General features: G+C 35.8%; 1 protein-coding gene across 6 annotated transcripts in view; it reads left to right on the top strand.

Annotated features, from left to right (window-relative positions):
- The window catches only part of LOC115413777 (sorting nexin-14), a 37,495-nt gene extending 21,778 nt beyond the window's left edge, over positions 1-15,717 (top strand). For 3 of the 6 annotated variants that reach the window (XM_030126858.1, XM_030126859.1, XM_030126861.1), the window contains 12 exons: positions 2,502-2,688; positions 3,079-3,162; positions 4,414-4,514; positions 8,472-8,583; positions 8,782-8,822; positions 9,056-9,175; positions 10,819-10,942; positions 11,138-11,302; positions 13,264-13,359; positions 13,439-13,530; positions 13,726-13,782; positions 15,175-15,717. In XM_030126858.1, the coding sequence (XP_029982718.1) occupies positions 2,502-2,688; positions 3,079-3,162; positions 4,414-4,514; positions 8,472-8,583; positions 8,782-8,822; positions 9,056-9,175; positions 10,819-10,942; positions 11,138-11,302; positions 13,264-13,359; positions 13,439-13,530; positions 13,726-13,782; positions 15,175-15,216 (1,221 nt within the window). In that variant the 3' untranslated portion in view covers positions 15,217-15,717. The remainder of the gene's footprint in view (positions 1-2,501; positions 2,689-3,078; positions 3,163-4,413; positions 4,515-8,471; positions 8,584-8,781; positions 8,823-9,055; positions 9,176-10,818; positions 10,943-11,137; positions 11,303-13,263; positions 13,360-13,438; positions 13,531-13,725; positions 13,783-15,174) is intronic. The other 3 variants (XM_030126863.1, XM_030126862.1, XM_030126860.1) reach the window with 2 other exon arrangements.
- The last annotated feature ends 282 nt before the right edge of the window (positions 15,718-15,999 follow it).

The raw sequence follows: 15,999 nt of genomic DNA, 5'->3' as shown, positions 1-15,999 counted from the left end.
GAAAAGATGGGTTTTAAGAAGGGATTTAAAAACAGACAGAGGAGGCCTGTCTGATATGGAGAGGCAGATCGTTCCGTAGTTGAGAAGCTGCTGCAGCAAAGGCATGGTCACCCCTGAACTTATGTGTAGTTTTTGACGGTATATATTTAAACATTGTCCTGTGATTACTAGTGAGTTAACAGCTATCTTTAACCTTTGACTTTAACCAGTCACAAGTTACAAATCTCTATTTTTTTTTTCTATTTTTGAACAGTTTGAGAAAAGAACTACTTTCATTTTGGCTGGGTGGGCAAGACAAGCATACAGGACTGGAAAAGAAGGGCATTGCTTCCTAAAAGTGTCCTCCATGTGTGAACTTGTTTGTTTTTGTGATAATAATCAGATATTTGTCTTAGGAGTACTACCACCAGGGTTCTCAAGAAATTCACAGTGATTTTAGGGAGTGATATTATTCTTCTGAAAAACCGAACAAACATTAAATACATCTTCCTGGTGTTAAATTTACATTTTCCTTGTTATATTTTAGTTTTGACAAACACAGACAAATTATTCCTTTATTGACATTATCTGCAGTTACATCCATAGACAATGAAATGAAATATTTGTAATTAATGTTTCTTTCAGCACCGCATGGGTTTTTTATGCTCGACTGACAGAGGGATTTTAGGGGATTGACAGTTAAACAAACAAGTATCACCAAAAATACTCATAGAAATACGCAGCGTTCATAGTGTTGACATAAGGATCTTTAGTTTTTCTTGGCAGTGCTCAGCTATTTTGGACCGTTTTTCATCCCTCATACAATCACTGGTTGAGTAAAACAGGAGCTATATGCTGAATGTTTAATTGCCCATCCTGTACCTAGTGTGCGTGGATATCCTGTGTTTACTTTCCATGTCCTTTAGTTGTTGCTGAGTCCCAAACAACTTTTATAATCTATTCTTTTGGAGGGGTGTGGACCAGGATTATTACCAGGCTTAACAAAGACTAATACTGTCAGTGAATGTTAAGTCAAGGTTAAGCTTAGTTTCAGATGTTATTTACTGTGCTTCAAGCAATGTTATATGGAAGTGTTTTCTAGACTTTTATCTCTGGACCTACTTTTTTAAAAAAAATGCCAAAACATTGCAACCCAATTCATAAAAAACCTGATCTATAAAGCCTGAAAAATGTTTAAGACACATAAGAGATGATGGATGATAGATCACAACTTTGGATTATTCACTTATTATTGAAAACAGATAGTAAATGAGGGAATTATTTATTTATTATATTCTATTTTGGTAGCATATATTTATACAGAGCAAAAATTATTTCACAGACATTTCAGTAATAAAAGGAATAAGCTGAAGCCAAAGCTTATTTCCACTTTTCCTGTTTCCATCCTTTGGAATACCAATAACACCAAAGGAATAAACATAAAAGTCAATAATCGTCCTTAATTATGTCAGCATATCTGTTTTTTACATTGGTTCACACTTTACATATTGTAAAGTCAAGCTACTCTACAAAATTACTTTATACTGTACGTTGAATACAAACTGGAAGGTTTTTGTTCTTAACTCAAAAAAGTAGTCCCAGTTTAGAATAGTATTAGTATACAATATTTAGAAATTCTACATGTTAAATACATTTAAAATGACAACAAATTAATCTTTTAAAAGGCTCTCAGCTGTATCTTTCCCTTTTGTTTTTTGAAATTCTTCAAATGCATGTTTATTGGGCGAGCCCCTAAAACATCCTCTGAGACCGACATGTTGGTAACAAACCAGCCTAGTATGAATTTGTAAGTCATATTTGATGTTATGCATTTTTTCATCCTATTTTTTTTTCAATTTTTATAAATCGGTGCTTTCCTCAAAATACCTGAAAAACAACTGACATTAAAACTAAAAAAATACTAAAACTGGTCAGGTACTGAAACTACTTTGTCACGAAAAAATTATTAGACCACCCTTGTTTTCTTCAATTTCTTGTTCATTTTAATGCCTGGTACTACTAAAGATACATTTGTTCGGACAAATATAATAATAACAACAAAAATAGCTCATAAGAGTTTAATTTCAGAGCTGACATCTGTCCATTTTCCATGTTTTCTTGATAATAACCAAAATCACTTCAGTTCTTACATCCATATCTATGGCATTGTACTGACAAAAACAGTGCTCTTATGTATTCCATGTTTTCTTTTCTGTCTGTTTTAGTCTCATGATACACACAGGAGTTAGTACTTGATTGCATAACTATTATTTTTGATGGTCTAATAATTTTTTCTGTGACTGTATATCCTGAGAAAGATAACCAAAATCAAAAAGCAGTAATGATGTAAATAAAACAGAAGACAGTTCCAACTCATTTTGCCACAGAATTCATGTATGGTTGTTTCACTGCAGTATCTTCCAGATTAATTTGCAGTGTTTCAAACCTGACCTCGTTTCGTCTCTTGTGTCCTTACTCTTCATTACGACCTGAATAACCTCTCCTGCTTCCTTCCGTTCAAGGTCGAGGAGGCCATGATGGTGTTGGAGGACGACTCCCCCATGGAGGCAGCCTCCACTCCCAGCACCCCGCGAAACCTCTCAGCCTGGAACATCACCATCCCTTACATTGATTTCTACGACGATGACGTAAAGAGGGAGAGAATTCCAGTCTTCTGTATCGACGTGGAGCGCAATGACCGGAAGGCAGGTAAGGCTGAGCGAACCCGTCCTTCTGTCTCGTTCAGTGTCACCTCGGAGAGGTCATTCTGCTTTGCTTCACAAGGCAGCAGAATCAAATCACATTTATTTACAACAGTCTCAAACTTTCTTTACAATTTTCCCCAATAAAAAACAAACTAGAAAAAAAACAAGCTATAAGATGAGAAAAAGAATCCATAATACGAAGTAGAACATTGTTGTGGCTGTTCAACTTCATTGAAATTGTAATTTAAAAGTATTTTCTTCACATTTGTCAAAATAAGTAAGACCCAATTGATATTATTTCACTGAATCAAAAATTTTATCATTAGGTGTATGAGCAGGGCATCCTTTTTTGACTTGAAGTGTCACAGAGCAAATTTTGTTGTTTTCTCTGCAGTGGGACATGAAACTGAGCACTGGTCTGTGTACAGAAGATATCTGGAATTCTATGTTCTTGAATCAAAGCTCACAGAGTTTCATGGTAGGTTTTCTGCATTTATTATTTCCAGGTTCCTTAAAGCTGCATATGACGTTGGTCACCAATTTTTCATCAAATCTGTAAAACCTGAGTCATAACCTAAGTATCACGAATCCATTAATCTTTCTGTGATGACACACCTGAATCACTCCTCTCAAGGTGAACAACTTCGAAGTGTGCTGCACCACAAATACCAAAACAAGCACTAAACAAAACTGTCACTTGGGTTTTTTTGGAATTCCATGCAGTAGCAAGTTGTTGCTAAATCATCACTAACTGTGCAGAAATGGTCACAGAACATTCAGCCAAACACACGTGCAGTTGCTAGTCGCACACATCCCCCGAAAAGGGTAAATGGACTGCACTTCTATAGCGCATTTCCTACACCTTTATGGTGCCCAAAGCGCTGTATGCACACATTCATACACCAGTGGGCGACTGCTGCCATGCAAGGCTGGGAGCTTGGGAGCCTGTAGGAATGTAGGGTTCAGTGTTGAAGCCAGGATTCAAACCACCAACCCTTCAGTTATTGGACAACCCGCTCTACCAACTGAACCACAGTCGCCCTTACTGCTCAAAGTAACTAAAAAGAAGTGCAAATTTAACAATGCCTATCTGGACAAAAGCTCAATCTCGGCACGACTTGACACAAGTTTTCCTAAATTCTAGGAGTCATGAATTTTTGCCAGTATGGCTGTGAAATAAGCTGTGAAATGGACATAAATTCTGTTCTAAGTAGTCTTAAAAAGATCTTAAAAAGTCTTAAACTTAACTTGTAGAAACCTGGAGGAACCTTGTATTAACTACTACAGTAATTATCCAGTGGAGGGGTCTTATTCATTGGCTTAATTTTGTCCCAAGTGGGGACTTTTTTTGACCAGGCTTTATACAGCAATATCATACTGTTACAAATATTGGTACAGGTATTGATACTTGTTTACAAAAATTCCTAGTCCTATACAGATTTTGGTTGCTTAGAGAAATGATCTTTGATTTTCCCGGTGAAGTTCAGTAGTTCCATTTTAGTAAAAACCAGCAGAAACTGTTTTTGTGGAAAACTTTTAGTTTCCCTACCTCCAAGAATGGCCTCATTCCCATGAATTCACATAACACTACCTCCAAATGTATCTTATTTTTCTGTGCTGAGTAATATTGATGGGTCTATTGCATCATTTAGGGATTTCTTTTGGAAACTACGGAACTTTCTCTCACATTCTGTGTATTAACTTGAGTGAAACCCGATGCTCTCTGCAGGCTCGTTTCCAGATGCACAGTTGCCGTCCAAGAGAATCATCGGCCCCAAGAATTATGAGTTCCTCACGTCTAAGAGGGAAGAGTTCGAGGAGTACCTTCAGGTAGAGATCTAAGGAGAGAGGCTCTTTAGGGTTTCAGTTCTTAATTACATTGGACATGTTCTGTATACTGCAAATGGATTAATGGTGAGACGTGGGGAAAGTTCCCTAAAGAAAGAAAGTATGTACATGTATACTGTTAAGCAAATGTTGGACTCATTTTCTGAATATGTGCCAGTTTACCTCCAGAGGCCACTTAGTTAAATAGGACATTTCATGACTGTATATGGGTGGACGTAAGACTGTAGAAGAACAGCTGGGGTTTTTACAGTGTGTGCTTATAATGGATGTTTGGACGAAAGTGACATTCTGGCATTATCCTGTGTATATGTATCATAAGAAACAGTTTAGTGCACATTTAATGATGTTATTTTCAATTAGACAAACAAATCTGAAGCAGCAAGTTTTTTATACTCAGATTGGTCAGCAGTCTACAAAACAGACAGACCATAATAAAACAGTATTGTAAAAGTGAATACAAAATCAAAGCAGCTTTCCCCTAGTCGCTGCCATTTTCTCACAAATCCCTTGTTACATGGGATGTCATTAATGGTGTTCATATTTTTGTTATTCAGCCAGTGTTAATAGGTATGGTGGACCTGCTGCATTTGTGGGTTTTTAATTTGACATAATCAAACATTTTTATGTTAAAATACTCAACAAATGTTTACTTCATCCCAATTACAAGCAATAAAAAATGCATTTATGTTTAATATTTGCCTTTTGCCCTTGCGAGATCATATGTACGAATGAAAGTGCTGCTCATTTTTAGTTTAGTTTTTTTTTTTTTTTTTAATAAAATGTAATATAATTGAGATACGAGAGGAAAAAATTCATTAAAAAATAATAACTCATCATTTTTAGACCTAAACACCATACAAGGGTTAAAGGTCATTAAAAAGTCTTACAATGAATTTAACAAATGCAAATGATTATAGAGTTGTGTAAACATAAGTCATAAAAGAAGTCACTGAATAGTCCTCAATCTGAATTTGCAATGTAATTTTACATGTTCGTTTGTCTAAGTGAATTTTTCTGGGTGAAAACCAGTAAGAGTGAATGCTTTAAACCTACCGTTGAACATAAATATATCGTTTTACTTTATAATCACATTTGCCAGTTGACAAAACGTAGATTACCAGAACACATAATATCAACATTCCTACTTAAAACCTTTACTTTATGATGTCACAGAGGAACCATTCGGCACACGTGAACATGATCTGACTCAACATGAGAATATATCTGAATGATATGACATTAACTGAAACAGGACAATACTTAAACTAACTCCACCCTCTTATCATGATGGGATAGTATTGTGCATCACTGACCCACTTCATTACTGTTATACTTTAAGTTTTGATACTTCCCTGTCTGTGCTTGTTGATGCTCTTCTTGTGTCTTTGCATTTTTGTTTTATCGTTTGTTTGTTAAAAAATGTAAAATTTGGCAAAAATAAAGTATAAAAAAAATAAAAACTTTAGTTCAACACAAAGCCACTTTATATTCACCGACAATGCTTGAATAAGTAAACAATAATTTCTCCTGGATAAAAATTAAAAAATTATGTGTATAATACCTGTTGTCACCCTGGGTACAAAAACACAATGAAATGAAAACTCAAAGCTACTTAAATACATGAACAAAGTAAAACAAATGTGGTGCAGCATAGAGTAAAATATAGCGAAGAGCAGTTGTAATTATGCGTTTTTACTAATTAAAATAAAACTAGGATGCTCCACATCCTATCCTTTGTAAGTTAACCCTTGACCATTAGTTGCCCATTAAATAAATAGCTCTAACAGCTGATATATGTCAAGGCCGTGAACAGATAAGATAAGTGTTGCAAACAGTTAAGAAATTATCTAGTCTGTTTGGCAGCTTTTTAACACATAAATGGATGCCAAGGACAACTGAAGATAGCAAAGGTAGTGCATACGTGACTTCAGGATGTTAAACTGTTAAGATAATTTACACATTTAATATTCAAACAACACTCTCCTCACCTAGTTATAATATATCAATTTCAATTTATTGTGAGCAAAATAACTATAATTTTGTGTGGAGCTATGCTGTACTTTTCATATGTTTGCAGTGTCCTTGAATGCACCACAGACACATTGGTTAATGGGCTCTATGCACAGCCCCACTACTTCTGTAAGGTCATGTGGCTCCTTTATTTCCTGTCTTTCATTATTGGACACACTGATTAATCCAGGTGTGCCTGCTATTTCTTCTTATGACTACTGATTAATTAGGCACACCTGGATTAATCAGTGTGTCCATTAATGAAAGACAGGAAATAAAGGAGCCATCTGAAGTTCGGGAAGTAGTGGGACTGTGTATAGAGCCCATTAAAACCCTAAGTCAGGGCAGGGGTGTCAAAAATACGACCTAGGGGCCAAAAGTGGCCCACCAGAGGGTCCAATCTGGCCCAGGGGATAAATTTGTGAAATGCAAAAATTACAATGAAGATATTAACAATCAGTCATTTTAGTTTCAGAGCCATATAAAGCCCGACTTTGGTCTCAAGTGGGTCAGACAAGTAAAATAATAACATAATGACCTACATATAATGACAACTCCAAAGTTTGCCTCTTTGATTTAGTGTAAAAAAAAAAAGTGAAATTACACATGAATATGTACATTTACAAACTAGCCTTTGACAAAAAAATATGAATAACCTAAACAAATATGAACAACCTGAAATGTCTTAAGAGAAGTGCAATTTGAACAATCTTCTGTCTGTTACTAAATGTTTTGTGCATTTGTACATCCACTGTGATCCGTAAGTTGTAATGCATGTGTGTAAATGTTAAGTGGAAGCATAAAATTGTTAAAATTGCATTTATTTTTCTCAAGAATTTTCAGATTGTTCATGGTTCATATTATTCACATTTTTAAAGGGAAAGATTTTAAAGTATAGTTTGTAGATGTCCATTTGAGCTCATTTGAGATTAGTGCAGCCATGACTCAGATGGTAGAGCAGGTCATCCAATAACCGAAGGGCTGGTGGTTCGAATCCCGCTCTGTCCCAGTCGTATGCTGTTGTGTCCTTGGGCAAGACACTTCACCCCCCTTGCCTCCAGTGCTGCTACTCACACTGTTGTATGATTGCGTATGAATGTTCAGTGGTGGTCTGAGGGGCCGTAGGCACAACTTAGCAGCCACGCTTCTGTCAGCCTACCCCAGGGCAGCTGTGGCTACAAATGTAGTTTCCCACCACCAGAGTGTGAATGTGTGAGTGAATGAATAATGGATCCACTGTGCGCTTTGAGTATGCATTCATAGAAAAGCGCTATATAAATCTAATCCATTATTATTATTATATTGGGCTGAATGTGGCCGCTGAACTAAAATGAGTCTGACACCCCTGCCCTAAGTAGAGAATTCAGTAAAAAATGGCCAGAACTAATATTAATTCTACAGGCACAAAAATATGGTCTTTAAAAGTAATGTCTTTTGTGTGTATCAATTAGATAGTTAGTAAGTGTAATATAGTTTTCCTAATCTGCTTACTGTTTGTTATTTACGTTAGTAGGACTCTAAACAGATGTTACTATATCATTAAGGAAGCAAAAGTAATGTGTTGTGTTGTATAAATGTGAGATGGGGTTGGGATTTAATAAGTTTTCTTCTTCCCACTCCTTTTTGAGCAATACATATTTAATTTATTTTATTACTAGTGTACATGGCAATTGCTATATTGTGTTGATCATGTATTTGCTCTGATATTAGTTCCTTATACACATAAAAATGTTTATTTTTTCTTCTGCTCAAACCAAATAAATGAATGAATGTGTCCACAAGGCAAATAAAGTAACACACTGTACCTGCTTTTATTTAGCTTCGTCAGATATTTTTAAAAGCTGTTGTACTGTTCTGTGGAAAATCTCTTGACCGCTGTAATCATCTGTCAGCTCGCATCATACTGTGTTTATATCTATTACCTTGCAGAAGCTTCTGCAGCATCCTGAGCTGAGCAACAGTCAGCTTCTGGCTGACTTCCTGTCTCCTCATAGTATGGAGTCTCAGTTCCTGGACAAGATGTTACCTGACGTGAACCTGGGTACGGTATGAGGCATGAGTTTCACGAAACAGAATGTAAAGAGAGTGTCAGAGATCAGCGAGATGGATGATATTTGAGCGTGTCAAATACAAAGTGAGAGCGTTTGATCAGGCTGACCTTGCGTTGTAGTGTGTTTTGTATATAGATAAACTGTGACAGAGCCGTACATCACCGAGATAATGTATTTATATTTCACAGGGAAAATCATTAAGTCTGTGCCCAGCAAACTGATAAAAGAGGTAAGTGCTGTGTGTGTGGTCTGGAGTTCAGCACAATACCCTCCGTTCCCCTCTATCTCATATCCAAAAGATACCAATGTTTTTTGTCACATTCCTGCAAAGTTGAACTTCTGTATTTCTGATATAACTCACAGTCCAGTTCTTATTTTTAAATAGATAAAACTCAACCGTATGAGATTAATACTGTCAGTTTATTCGTACAGATGACCTCCTCTCTGCTTTGTTTTTGTTAGAAAGGGCAGCATTTAGAGCCTTTCATCCAGTCATTCTTCAACTCCTGTGAATCTCCAAAACCCAAACCCAGCCGCCCTGAGCTCACTATTCTGAGCCCCACCTCGGAGAATGATAAAAAGGTTAGAAAAATCACATTTATTCAAGCTTCTAAATTACTTTTCCACACTTTCCTTTTCTCGCATGCAGAGTTCAGGAATGCAATTCTCTGAGTACAGTTGGGGGGAATATTATGACTTTGTAGTCAAAAGCCACAATGTCATAGTGTGTTTCTGACAGGATATCCTTTCAGGGTCAGGTTAAATATTTTTTATTATTTACACACGTTACAGAAACAGTGTCCTGCTGTTTTGAGTTATTTTTCACGGGTGAACTTGTCTTCAAATTAGGCAGATCCAAGCTTTGTTGATTCAGTTGTTGCTTTGCAGTAAAAGGTCAAATTTTCTCCATGGGGGTGGGGGTGGGGGTGGGATGCTGTTTTACCACAAACTACAGCTTATTTAAAGGGTTAGGTCAGGTTTGTAAAAATAGGGTTGGATCTATAGTCTTTGTGTTAACTGTGTTAGATGGTGCCCCCAAGTTGGAAGCTTTGATGGAATGCTTGGAAGCAAACAGGAGTAAAGGCATGAAAGATAAACAATGTACTGCTGTGGATGGGTTAGTAAGAAAAACATCCTTAAGATATCTCTATTGGCTCAATTATACAGTATATTTACAGTATTTTCACTGTTTTACTTCCCCACAGCAAACTGAAGCCATTATATTCATCTATTCTGTCTTCACACCCATCAAATGTCTATGATAGAAAAAATTCTGTTGGTGTTTTTGCGTGACTTAAAGGTCCCAGATCGTGAAAACATGTCTTTGCTGTGTTTTGAGGTATAAAAGCTGTGAAGATATGAATGTGTTCAGTGTTGCCAGTCCACTAGTACCACATTACAAGATGGCCTACAGACAAAATGAGCCATTTTGGAAAACAAAGACATAATCATTTGGCTAATATTGGGCTAATGCTAACGCTGGTCAGTGCAGAGCAAGATGAGGAGCATAAATTATGACTGTAGCTGTACATTTATGTTACCATATCTATTTTATCATGTGTTTACAGTAGCTTTATGTCAAAATCTTATCCCACTTCCCTCACAAGCAGATTTGTTTTTAGCTAGTGACAACATTTGCTGATTAAAAGTGGACAGTGATGTTTGCCTCAGTGTCATATGAGGGGAAATCAAATGTTACACTCATTGTTATGTCAGCACCATTACAGAAATCAGTCATAGCCACATACAAATGGTAAAGATGTAAATGTTAAATGTGATATCATGTTATTTCTGAACTGACGCAGTCATAGATGTGCAACTTGTATGTTCTGTAAAGTAAAATTGGAGTTTGGCAGCTTTTAAGAGAGCAATATAATGGCTTCAGTTCTCTGTCAAAAAGGAGTCTGACAGCAAAGCAGTGAAAATACCCTAAATATAGTGTACATTTAGAGAGACTTGGATGACTGAAATTAGTTTTTAATGCCGCCTTGTCCACAGCAGTATATAGCTTTGCCTCTGTTCCAGCTCTGTCGGCTTCTCCGTCTGACCATGATCTACTGTAGATAATACACTCACTATGGATAAGTGCTAAAATACTCAGCTGTTATTTTACATTTTCAAAATAAAGAATTATTAATGTGGTCATATTAATATTTTAACAGAACAAATTGAATTTATATTCACTTGTGCCTTCTTAACATTTAATGAACTTTTTCCTCTCTTAGCTCTTTAACGACCTCTTCAAAAATAATGCCAACCGATCAGAGATGATGGAGAAGAGACACAATCAGAACTACTTTATGGAAATGATCACTGTTGAAGGAGTGTATGACTATTTAATGTATGTGGGTAAGTGAGTTCTCCACAAGTGCCATCTTATGGTCTCCAGACAACATTAGCTTTGGGATGTAATTTGTTTTAGTGCTGCAGTTATTTTCACTAACTCTTATTAATATCATATTTTACACCCTGGACTCCTAACCTTGTGACCATCATTCACTTCAACACTGACTCTGTCTGTCTCAACTTCTTCTTCATTGTCAGGCCGAGTCGTTTTCCATATCCCTGACTGGTTGCACCACCTGCTAATGGGCGGAAGGATTCTTTTTAAGAACACACTGGAGGCTTACACAGATTACTACCTGCAGTACAAACTGGACCAGGTGGTTGAGGAACATCGACTCATCTCACTTATCACTCTGCTTAGAGGTATGCAGCATTTCACATATTCACAGTGCTGTCACAGAATCAGTATGGATCATAAAAATCTAATCTTTAAAAGTCCTTGTAAGTAAATAGCTTTTTTAAATGGTATGTGTTCTAATATTTCTGCTTTAAAACATTCAAAAGGTGACATGAAGTATCATTAACCCTTTTTAGGGCACTCATAGAAATACTCAACAAGACTTTATTACTTTGTAAAATTTTTCACATTTTTTTATTGTTATGTAGAAAATCAAGGTTAATGAAGTTACCTTTTTATTACCCATAAGTGGCAAAAAAAAATCTAAGCAGTGTAGATATAAAAAAAAAAAAAGTCTAACACGAGAAGAAGATCATCATGTCTAGGTTTATGTCAATTGTTGTGTTTACATAGAACATTAAGCAAGTATGAAGCAAACAACAAAAAAGCAAATCATGAGCATTTCTTTTAGCCACTTTGGATGAAATAATTAACGCTGGGTTGTCTCACCAGCAGGTGACAGTGTAGGCTACATTACACATGGCTTTAATAAACAGTAGAAGAAGCGGACTGTGGTGTCTTTTTCATGGATGAAGCAGCATTTGGTCAGTTTCTTTGTCACTCCAAATCACCAGCCATGTTTTCACACTTTACCTGAAGAAGACAAACAGTGGATTAATCATGTGAATGAAGCCAGTGAAGAAACTTTCAAAATGCCCATTAAATATGTTGAAACAGATTTATTGATGTATTCAGAGAAATAATTCATCCATGGTTGATACTAGGTTGCATCAGCAAGAGCATTGCTCTGCTCTGTTGTGATTGTGGTTGTAATTATTTAGCTTATGTGGGTGTGATTTCTATTATCTACACTACACTGAAATATGTGGTAGTACTGCTAGCATGTAAATATGCTAATTATAATGAACAGGACAAAAATACACAGTCAAGTACATTCTTGAAGTTACAACATGTCTGTTATAATGTTGCAAATGTGGTAATATATTAACACATTATTATTATTGTTGTTGTTGTTGTTGTTGTTGTTGTTGTTGTTGTTGTTATTATTATTATTATTAATATTATTACCACACTGCTACTTGTTGTTTCTACTAGTACTTTACAATGTGCAATTGCCTGTTTTTTTTTGTTTTTTTTGTTATTTGGGTTTTTTTTTTTCAATGCTGTTTTCTTTAGGGTTATTGTTTTGCTATTTTCCTCTAGTATTTCTTGTGTGTATATTCGGTGCTGGGCTGCTATTGGATCCTCAGTTCCTGAGGATTTTGCCCAAAGGATCAATAAACCTTTTTCTATTCTAATCTAATGCTAAAAACAGAACTAAGCCATCCGTATTTTTCTTAAAGTTCAAAACCGAGGAGTTACAGATCTACTATTACCACAGTCAATCAGTCGGTTAATTATCAATCAGTCTGTTTATCGTGAAATGTGATGAACTGTTAAAGGTACACAACATAAACAGACTAACAGATCAAGGTAGCAAAGAAAAATGGTTGCAAAAAAATGTTTTTGACAAAGGAGCCTGGTGGTGAACCTGAGAGTTTCAGGCCTTAAGTTTTCTTCCTGTTTGAAAAGCGAATCCTTCAGCCTACATATTGATTCAAATTTTATTTTGCAAATTGTCCCTTTAAATTGGGAGATTGACACCAGGCATGGAGCTGGATTTGGGAAATTGTTAAGCCTTAAATAAAGCCGTGGAGGCAGTGGGAAACACATTGTCAGAGTTTATCTCACTTTGAAAAATATTCCTGCCAGCACCTACACAAAGACAGTAAAATAATGTCCTGACAGGTGTTGTGAAGTGCATTTTGTACTTGTTTCCGTCTGCTTCCAGTCTTAAGCTGTGCTAATCGCCTCCAGTTTCAGCTCTGACATGAAAGTTAAAAAATGAGAGAAAAAGACAAAACGTTAACTGTTCCCAAAAGGCTTTTTTTACTGTAAACTGACGGTAGTGCCTGTACTTTTCTAGATGCAGTTTTCTGTGAGAGCAGTCAGCCTCGATCGGCCCAAGAAAAACACAAGAGAGCAAAGAAGACATTTGAGGAGATGATGAACTATATTCCAGGTCGGCATTCAGCTCTTTCAGGTTGAGTCTTATAATATGGAAACAGTATGGAGTGGATAATATGTAATCTCATTTTTAGATGTTCTGGGGAAATGTATTGGAGAAGAGGCCAAATATGAAGGAGTGCGTCTGCTGTTCGATGGACTTCAACAGCCAGTTCTCAATAAACAGGTACAGTGAAACAGCACCGACCTTATTTGAACGAAACGGTAGAAGAAACACAGTGAAGACAAAAACTGGCTTAAGGGAAGCGCTGACAGGTAATCTGTAGAGAGAATGTACGACATGAACCTGACATCTGCATACGATTCCCACGTCTACAGATAACTAACACTCTTAATCTTTTTCCTGCTGTTTTGCCTTTAGCTGACATATGTGCTGTTGGATATTGCCATTCAAGAACTATTTCCTGAGCTAAACAAGGTAAACAGATGCTGTAAATATAGGTCATTGAATGAAAAAAACGTTACGATTTGATGTCAGTCATATGCATAAGGTTGTATTCAATAGAGGAGATTTGATTCAAAGGTTCAACATGTTAGATTTCTGTGAAGTTTGTGCTGGAGTCTTTGTTACTGTTGGAGCCAGATGTTTGTTGACGTTGGCCAACTTACTTTCAGTAGCTTTTGTTGTATAATGTTGCTGCTGTAGAGGAGCAGAACAGACTTACAACTTTGAGCATTAGTTAAGATTTATTGTTTTTTTAAAGAAATTAACCGACTTCCAGCTCAACACACAGTCCAACCGAAACTTCATCTAAAGACAACAGCGTTTGCAAATATTTATGTCAAACGTTTAATTACTGTTGTTATTAATTCTATGGACTCAGGTCTAGTCGAGCCCAGAGTCCAGACTACATATGGAGAAGCAGTATTTAGCTGCTATACTTCAAACAACTGGAACAAACGATCAGAGATTAGATTCACCTCAAATTAGACAAATCTAAAACCAAGATAAAAACATTTCCCTTTTCATGAGCCTATGAATGAAATCTATAAATTACACTCTTTTTTATCACACATAAGTCTTAATTAATTATAACTGATAAATGTCTGGAAAATCATTTTAATATAGATTTTATAAAATAATTTTATATTGACTTTGTTGTTTCCTATGTTCTCTTCTAGTTACAGTGGTGGAAAAAATTATTAGACCGCCCCTTGTTTTCTTCAATTTCTTGTTCATTTTAATGCCTGGTACAACTAAAGGTACATTTGTTTGGTCAAATATAATGATAACAACAAAAATAGCTCATAAGAGTTTAATTTCAGAGCTGAAATCTAGACATTTTCCATGTTTTCTTGACAATAACCAAAATCACTTCAGTTCTTACATCAATATCTATGGTATTGTACTGATAAAAACAGTGATTTTAGGCATTCCATGTTTTCTTTTCTGTCTGTTTTAGTCACATGATACACACAGGAGTTAGTACTTGATTGTATAACCATTGTTTTTGATGACTTTTGATGGTCTAATAATTTTTTCCGTGACTGTATATATATTTTTGATGTTCTGATGTGTTATTGTTTAGTCACTTTCCCTCTGGATGCTCCTTGTATTCATGTAAAGCACTTAATGTTTGAAACGTACTTTATAAATACACTTGCCTTGTTTAGTTGTTCAAAAGTGAGACCAGATTTAGGAGTTTTCCTTTTTTTTTTTTTTGCTACTTTATGTGCTTTTCATGACAAAATTCCCACCAGACAGTTACGGCCTTTCATGCTTAAATAGTTCATCAATGGCTAAAGGAAGAGGTAGAGTTATTAATAAAAATGTATTTTTTTTCTTATTCTTAGTTGTTTGTTCTCTCAGCAGGGGCAGAAGGAGACCTCTATGATGGCTCCATGGATGTAAAATGGACAAACTCTTCAAATGAAGATGCTCATCAGAGTCTAAACCCACATTTACTACAGAGATACTGTGTGCATGGTGGCCAGAAGCTAACACAGGGGTAGATATTAACAATCAAAGGTGTTCAAATGATTTTAATTCAGGTTCCACATAGAAAACCAAACGATCTCAAGTGGGTCAGATCAGTAAAATACTATCATAATAACCTATAAATAATGACAACTCCAAATTTTCCCCTACATTTTTGTGAAAAAAAAAGAAAAATTACATGAAAATGCTTACATTTACACCCTAGCCATTCACAAAAAAATATGAACAACCTGAAATGTCTTGAGAGAAAGTGCAATTTGACCACTATTCTGCTTGTTATGAAATGTTGTGTGAATTTGTAGATCCACTGTGATCTGTAAGTTGTAATGTACGTGTGTATATGATGAACTGAGGCATAATATTGTTAAAATTGCACTTTTTTTTTCTTAAGAAATTTCCGGTTGTTCATGTTATTACCCCGTCCCCTGAAGGGAGGCAAGGGGTATTGTTTTTGGTTCAGTTTGTTTGTTTGTTTGTTAACACTGAATTCTTTTCAAATTGGGTTTATAAGTTGCCAGTGACACAGAATAGATGTGATTACATTTTGGGAACAGTTGGTCAAAGTTTCATTTTTTTCTGAATTTAAAAACAGAATAATTATCCCATTTACTTATAATGGGTAAAATTTCAAATGTCTATAGTAGCAAATTTATTGGTTGAATTCATACAAAATTGGGTTTATAGATTACCAGTGGC

Source organism: Sphaeramia orbicularis, chromosome 22 (assembly GCF_902148855.1).
Source record: "Sphaeramia orbicularis chromosome 22, fSphaOr1.1, whole genome shotgun sequence".
NCBI lineage: Eukaryota > Metazoa > Chordata > Actinopteri > Kurtiformes > Apogonidae > Sphaeramia > Sphaeramia orbicularis.
The sequence above is the reverse complement of the archived record's forward strand: the minus strand, read 5'-3'. Positions and strand labels throughout refer to the sequence as shown.